General features: G+C 36.8%; 1 protein-coding gene across 2 annotated transcripts; it reads left to right on the top strand.

The window, feature by feature from the left end:
- Positions 1-4911: 4911 nt before the first annotated feature.
- On the top strand, positions 4912-6869 carry LOC107704084 (C-C chemokine receptor type 5-like). 2 transcript variants are annotated; one of them, XM_016506929.1, is made up of 2 exons: positions 4912-4944; positions 5756-6869. In XM_016506929.1, exons 1-2 carry the CDS (start codon positions 4917-4919, stop codon positions 6793-6795), a joined length of 1068 nt encoding a protein of 355 aa, XP_016362415.1. In that variant the 5' UTR covers positions 4912-4916; the 3' UTR covers positions 6796-6869. The 2 variants fall into 2 exon arrangements, with proteins under 2 accessions (XP_016362415.1, XP_016362414.1); XM_016506928.1 differs by having other exon boundaries at positions 4917-4944; positions 5744-6869.
- The last annotated feature ends 1377 nt before the right edge of the window (positions 6870-8246 follow it).

Here is an 8246-nt window from a genome sequence, read left to right as displayed (position 1 = left end):
CGCTAAACTCCAGCTTGTTTGTTTTTCAGATCATCTGCGGCGGCGCTTCCGCAATGAGGATTGAGCGCATGCGCATGGTTGCCAGATTGCTTAAAATAAGCAAAACACACAGGGCAGAAAATGTATGAATTTAAAAGCGACGCTCTGATTCGGGGATTTGAACTCTTGATATCTGGCAACCGCATCTCTCTATATATATATATATATATATATATATACACACACACACACTAAGCAATAAAAAATTATAAAAATGTGTCCGCATTCAAATGTACCGTCTGTTCCTGTTTCCATTGACACAGCGAACCATGCAGCTTCTTTTTTTTATTTGATTTTTATAATCTTTTAAAGATGTATTATATAAAATAGGATGCTGCGCTACGGCTAAAATGAGCGCTTCCTCCATTTTTGAGTTTCTGTAGAGGTCACGCAGTGATGTATCGATCTTCTACTGGTCACACGTCTTCACGTGATGCGAATTCGCAGGTCAGAGTTCACCAAACTTGAACTTTGGAACGCAGCGAAATGCGAAATTTTTTGCACGAGCTTGCGTTTCCGGTCTGATGCATTTGCATGCGTATGAATGGAAGTCAATGGAACGAAAAGTGCAGTATGACCGCCCCTTTAGTCATGGGAAAAAAGCTCTTCAACGAACATTTTTCGTCATAGTCTTCGTTAACAAAATGAACACTAGTATCGGCTGCAAAAATCCTGATCAGAGCATCCCTATTGTCTACACTTACGTTTTTACTGCATTTCAGAAATGTTCTCCGTCCACATTACACCGAAAATGCAGGTCACATGACCATTCATGCAGGTACAACAATGAGCATTATGTTATTGTTTACACGGTCGTCAAGGATACGCAGAGAGAATGTGGGCAGCCACGCCATTGTTTTCAAAAGTCTCTGTTTTGGTCCATTTACACTGAAACGCAACCCCAGACTTTTCAAACTAAAATGGGGTCTGCAGCATTTTCAAAAGTCTCCATTTTCGAGGGTCGAAAACGCCAGGGTAATGTAAATGACAGGCATAACCGTAGCAAAAGTTATGCTTTTTAAAATGAAAACGCACTAATGTAAACATAGCCTAATTGACCTATCGGTAAGCCCCTCCTCTCGAACACAGATGAGCCAATGGCAGTTGAGTATCAGTTGCACAGGGACCGGAACTCTTTAGGTTTCAGCGCCATAGAGAAACATTGGAAGATCCGAAGCTTTCAACGGTTTGATGGTGTTTATGCTACAAGAATTGTAAAACGATTCTCAAGCAGAACGTTAAAGGGGTCATATGATGCGATTTCAATTTTTCCTCTCGTTGGAGTGTTACAAGCTCTTGATGGGTTTTAATGTTTTTTGTCTCGTCGCTCCGGCCGGGACAAGGCATCACAATATGATAGGGGCTTAACATTTCCGTCATACGCTTGAGGTATTCGGCCAATCACAACGCACTGGATAGCTGGCCAATCAGAGCACACCTCGCTTTTCAGACCGATGAGCTTTGTAAAAATCGACACATTTCAGAAAGGCGGGGCATAGAGGAGAAACAATAATGTACAGTATGTGGAAAATAATGTGTTTTTTGAACCTTAAACTGCATAAACAAATTCCATTATACCAAATACACAAAATAATGTTCTTTTTAGCAGCATCATATGACCCCTTTAATGTCATCTTGTGCTTCAGCAAGGTATCTCTGGCTAAAACCACCTAATGTTAAATTTAGTGAGTCCATGCTAATGTACAAACCTAAATAGCTAACTGTTCTACGAAGGTCTACATTTCAGTGCCTCTCTATATTAAACTGGTTAAATGTAAATTCTTACCCTGCGGTACGTGAATCCTAGATGTTGTCATCTGCGATCGTGACGACCATGATGAGGCTTCTCCCGCTTGCATTGTGATCTGTAAACCCTCGCTTCCAAATTAATCTTGTTACCCACCATATTTATTTTTACATCTTTTATATATCCCTCCATGGCATATTTAAGTCCCACTTGAATGGTGGTCCTTCTGTTTTCAAAATGTATCAAAAACATCTTGGGACAAGGTTTTCACACTGACAGCTGTCAGTTAGCAACTCCATTTGTTTGTCCGAGTTAGCAACAGTAACTGTTCTGTCAATTCTGTATTATTCTGATTTTCTCATTCCACTCCAGAATGTCCTGATGTTTCAGTTACCTTCACACTAACTTAAAAGAGTTCAATCGGCTATTTGGTGTGTGGCTTAAACATATAAGGTGATCAAAATAGTTTGAAATAAAAAAATAAAATAAAAAAATAAAGTTCAAATGGGCCCACTAGAATGCACCATCAACTGTCTGTCTATAGATAGATAGATAGATAGATAGATAGATAGATAGACAGCCGTTGTCGCTAATATTGATATAGACACTGTGGGTTGTTGAGAGGCAGTTATAACACTCAAATCCTTGAAAACGTGAACATTTGGTAAGGGCTCTATCTACAGGAGGTCTGATCGTAGCGTCTCCCAAATGAATCTGTCATACACTAAATAGGCTATGAATCAACGCAATTTACTCCTACATCCAGGCGGGGACATTGGGATTCAAATTCACACTTATTCATATAAGTGTCACCTTTAAAGAAAGAACATGAAAATATTCCTCAGCAGAACAAACTCTTCTACAGAAAACACAGCTGACCAGCAACAAGGTGTCACGGTCATGTATTTAGAACGACTCAACCATTTACCGCGCGCCTATTTGTAGACACGTGTTTGATGTAACGTTACAAACTTCTGTTCTTAAACATGGAAAAACAAATGAAAGAATTCAAATGTTTCACCTGTCACAAAAGAGACTACGAACGTATACAGTATAAGTTCAACGAAACTCTTACCTTCAAAAAAGTTCCCAGTCAAATTAAAACTAATATCGTCACCGAAATACCACTATAATATAAAACACTGAAATACGTACGTGGATTCGGCGTTATAGACCGACAACAACGGCACAGCAGTTCGGAATTCTGCTGTAATCCGTCCACCAGGCAGCGCCCTTCCCGCGGCTTCTCGAGCCCGCGCTCAACGGCAGCCTGAGCCAGGAATTGTGCACGGGAACGAGCTGCTGGAAGCGCGTGTGCTTTACAGTACTGATACAGTGAGACTGTCAATAAATGACTTTCACCACCTGAAAGCGTTTCTCTTCAAAACAGTTAACATTAGCATAACTGTCAAGACGTAAATTTGACGTAATTCTCAGTAGGATTATGTAATATCAAAATGGAACTGCTAATGATAACCCAAGATTTTACCATTGTAACCGTGAAGCTGCGAAAGAGACGTCCCTTGACATTCAATAGTGTTTACTATTAGCCGGTTGGCTACTGGGTTGGCTCGCCGTAAATACGTCCCGCCCCTGTCCATTTACGTTTTTTGTCAAAATGTTTACACAGAGTTTTTGAAACTATGACTCCATTTCTCAAAACTCTGCACACAAAACACACACACACACACACACATGCGAAACGTCACACATATCTTGCAAAACCGAACACTTCTTTCAAAACTATTTTAACTCTTCTAAAAATTTTATTTTTGAGTAGTAACAAAGTGTAGAGGAGTGCACAGGAGTTTGTCATATAGCACATACGCACATTTACACTGTATATACAGTATACAACTGATGAATTTGAACTGAACAGAATCAATACTGAACTGACTTGAGCTGTATAAGAACACAGCAGAATTTGAATTTGATACTATTGTGAAGCTGCTGTGAAACGGTCTATATTGTATGAAGTGCTTTAGAAAAAGAATTTACTCTGACTTGGCTTGTGTGCATATTCAGTGTGTGTGTGTATGTATATACTGTATATATATATATATATATATATATATATATATATATATACACTGTAAACAGAAATGCAAGGGGGTCAAAATAATTTCTGAGTTTTGATTTATAAATGAACAAATGATGTATAAGAGTTTTTCGCACATGATCACTGGCTGTAGGTCATCAGTAAATGAGTGTGGCATTTAATTGTATCCCAAATGAAACAAAAGACCTGTTAGTTTTGAATGATGTGTGTAATATAGAGAACTGTGTTTAGAGTTTTGCAAAAAGTTTGTTTTACAATAGCAAACTGAGTTTAAAGCACGTAATGTGCTTATATGAGAGAATGGTTTCACTGAGTGGGCCTCAAATACCACTTTTAGTGTCCAAGCAATTTAAAAAAAACTGTAAGCAGGATCCTCAGATCCATTGGGTCAAAACCTTTGTCAACTCATGAATAAAATACTCTACTGAAGTATCAATCTACTGTATATGTAGGACGCATTTCAGTTTTCTGTTTATTTATAAAGGACTTTAACAAATTGAAGGACAGCTTTTCTGCTGATACAATCAATACTGAACAATCTGAGCAATCTAATCCTCAACCACTTTATTGTCTTCCCAGAATGACAGATGAGTAAATTCTGCTGCACCGTAACCCTAAGTGGGTGTTGTAACACTTTGTATCAGGTATACTTTTTTATCATTTGAAGTACTGGTAATGTGTAGTTTTACATAGAAAATAAAAGCTACATATAAGCTAATTCAAGCTAAAAATTTGCATATACAAATTGTACTGTGTTAATGCTTATTTTAAACAAATTATGTGTAAATTTGTGGAAACATTTTCATGTATTGCACTCACAGTTGTATGCCCATTTTCCTTGATGCTGAATTGGCTCTGTACTCATTTCTCAGTTTAAAAAGGGTGATGTGAATTCCAAATTAATTAATTTAATGATACAGACAGCAGTGTGAACTTTTTTTAATGGCATTAAAGTGAGTTGAAGTCCCACCCCAGGGAGGTTCAGGAAATAGCACCTCCTGTGTTTTGTAAAGCTTTTTGACAGGCAAGATCACAAAAATTTCACAGATTCAGCTATCATAACCAAGAGACATGACAGAGGACCCAGGGACTGTGGCTGGTAGGTTACTAAACAGCCTATTCAATGTAATTATGCTACATTTAAAAGTTGTTCCTACGTATATTATAGGACATTAGAATTTGTTTTAATTGTGTTTTTTGTCACAACAATTATTAAAATTGTAAAGCATCATTTGTTAAGAAGTAAACAATTTAAAAAATAAATAAATGGAAAACCAGCATTATTTTGATTTTGATTTTATTATGAAAGTTCACCCAAAAATGAAAATTCTGTCATCATTTACTCTTTACATAAATTCTTCCAAACCTGTTTTAGTTTATTTCTTCTGTTGAGTACAAAAGAAGATATTTTGAAGAATCTCAACCGCCTACTGTTTGGTTTTTCAACATTCTTCAAAATATCTTTTTTTGTGTTCAACAGAAGAAAGAAACTAAGACAGGTTTGGAACAATTTGAGGGTGAGTAATGATGACAGAAATTAATTTTGTGTGTGTGTGTGTGTGTGTGTGTGTGTGTGTGTGTGTGAACTATCCTTTTAAACATAAAATAAGTTTAAGGTGAACATTTAAACATGTCAAAGTCGTCAGTTTACAACATGAGAAGAAGATCATGCCTAATCTTACCAGTAGGTGTCAGGAAAGCACAAACTAAAATTCAAGTTCCTTCTTGTGGTGTCAATTTATTTTGTCTACTTTTAAACCTAAAGAAAGCAATGTTGTTAAGATGTTTCATAATACAATATAAACATATTATACATTATATATTATAAATATTATGTTATAAATAGGCCTATAATTCATTATATAATCTAACATTGTGTTCTTTGTGTGCCCTCCAAGCTAAAACATCAGATTACAGTGATTATTACGATGACAGTGTTGAAAACTATGGATCACCATGCAACAATGGAAACACAAAGGCCTTCAGCGAGGTTTTCCTTCCAACCCTGTACAGCTTAGTTTTCATTCTTGGCTTCATCGGAAATGGCCTGGTAGTGTGGGTCCTGATCAGATACCGTCAAAAATCCAACATGACAGATGTGTGCCTCTTCAACCTAGCCCTATCTGACCTACTCTTTCTTGTGTCACTCCCTTTTTGGGCTCACAGTGCCATGGATGAGTGGATTTTTGGCAAATTCATGTGTCATTTCATAACAGGTCTCTTCACGTTGGGTCTGTACGGTAGCATATTCTTCATGGTCCTTATGACACTGGATCGCTATGTTGTCATCGTCCATGCCCATAGTATCTTTTCCAGAAATCGGTCTGCACAAATGGGTTTGATTCTGGCCTCATTTATATGGCTGCTCAGTCTGTTTGTATCCCTCCCTAATATTATTTTTGCCAAAGCGAAAAATGAGACAAACATCAAAGTATCATGCAAATCTGAATTTCCTGAGGATTCAGCCTGGATGTCATTTACTTATCTTAAGATGCACCTCCTGACCTTGATCATCCCTCTGATTATTATGAGCTTTTGCTATTCCCGGATCATCCCTACTCTGCTCAGCATAAAATCACAAAAAAGGCACAAAGTCATCAGACTCATCTTGGCTGTGGTGGCAGTTTATTTCCTCTTCTGGACTCCATACAACATTGTCATGTTTCTTATGTACCTGCAGAAGCATGGCTACTTGCTTTCTTGTGAGTGGCATACTAATTTAAGCCTTGCCATGCAGTGGGTGGAAACAATCGCCTTAAGCCACTGTTGCCTCAACCCTATCATCTATGCCTTTGCCGGACAGAAGTTCAGAAGAGCAGTTCTTAAAGTCCTAAAAGATAAGTTTCCATTGTGCTTCAGCCAGTGTGCCACTTTCTCTCAACAGTTATCTGAACGCAGAAGTTCAGTCTTCAGCAAATCTACTGAATATTCCTCCACACAGATTGCATAGAGCAAACTTATTCCCCCAGAGTTATTTTTAGGCTAAGTATTTTTTTTATCTTATTTAATTTTATTTTTTTACTGTCCGTAATTTCTCCTTTTTATTGAATGTATATTGAGTTATTTTTAAGTTGTCTTTGTTCTGTTTTTTGACAATTTTGTTAACAATAATGATATATGTTAAGTAGGAGAGTGCGGAAGTTGAAGTTATTGCAAATGTGTTCTTTGTGCATGTATATTGCTCATATTTTAGAAATGATAATTAAGAAATGAATGATTTCATCAGGAATTAAAAAAAAAAAAACCTCAATGTTAGTTTTTGCATAGGGAGTCAAAAATGTTTTCAGTTGTGACTTTTTGACATCTTTGTTAAAGAAATGCATTTAGTCTATATTTTAAATTTTGCTTTTAAGATTTTTAATGTTAAATGCCATTTAATAAAATATTTAATGGATTAAAATCCATTGTCCTGGTGGTATGCATTCAAACTAATATACAGAAAACACATTCACTGTTACATTACCTCAAAACTACTCTTATTTATACAAAAAAAAAGAAAAAAAAAAGGAATCCTTGAGGTAGATTCCTTGAAATAATAAGGGAATTATGACGTCTCATAGTATGTGCAGGTGGGTTTATGTGTAGTGGTGTTGGGAGGGAGGTGACTGTCTGTTTGTCACAAAGAGGAAGAAGTCTGACGCAGCTATAAACCACATCTGCGTAAGTGTTTATTTGTCTATATGTGGAGCCACAGTCTCAAGCATGTTAAGTTTATACCAATTTCCTTAACAATACTCCCACAATCTCACAGACTTTGCTTTTTAAAGTCGCTTTTTGTGTTGTTGCCTCAACAAACACCCATTTTTCAATATTCATATGTTTCATCAAAAGAAAGTGTTTGAGGTTAATCATTCATTCTAGATGCTTGTAATGGCAATTTGGTTGCATTGTCATTCTTTGTCATGCTGACAAGGGGAAAAAAATGTGTGCAGCCACTTTGGGGGGACTCGATTATTGTAGCAAGGTGCATTACAGGCTTTGTTTTCAATCTTGAGAGTAGTTGCTTTATTTTACTGAATCAGATAAGAGATTTCTTCTGCTGCTCGATGAATGCAGATCAGTTTGTAAGATCAACAGCTAGATGATGTTCCAACACCCTCTATCACAACATGTGCTTTACCTCCAAGAAAATGGCAGAAAATGGAGATTGTTTGTAGAAACAAGTGAAGTACAATAAGACTACTCAAAATGTAATTAAAAGAGACTTACAGTAATATGGTACACAAATGACAATGTCATATGCACACATATACAAGAGTAATAAGAATAGCACTTCTGCACTTCTTACCTTATTTTTAACTCATTAGCAGATGTGGCCATTTTTTATTTGATTGTGCGAGGCCTTTGATGTCAGTTGCTTTCTGTTATTTTAGCTGTACAATAACAGTCCGTTATGCTGCT

Source organism: Sinocyclocheilus anshuiensis, unplaced genomic scaffold, assembly GCF_001515605.1.
Source record: "Sinocyclocheilus anshuiensis isolate Anshui unplaced genomic scaffold, SAMN03320099.WGS_v1.1 scaffold1272, whole genome shotgun sequence".
Lineage (NCBI taxonomy): Eukaryota > Metazoa > Chordata > Actinopteri > Cypriniformes > Cyprinidae > Sinocyclocheilus > Sinocyclocheilus anshuiensis.
This window is presented reverse-complemented; position numbering and strand designations above follow the sequence as displayed.

What these genes read in the sequence shown, in the direction of transcription:
- LOC107704084 (XM_016506928.1), top strand. Translation starts at nt 4,917, where the DNA reads ATGACAGAGGACCCAGGGACTGTGGCTG. An exon ending in GGACCCAGGGACTGTGGCTG is followed by an intron (nt 4,945 to 5,743) that starts GTAGGTTACTAA and finishes GTGCCCTCCAAG; the next exon opens with CTAAAACATCAGATTACAGT.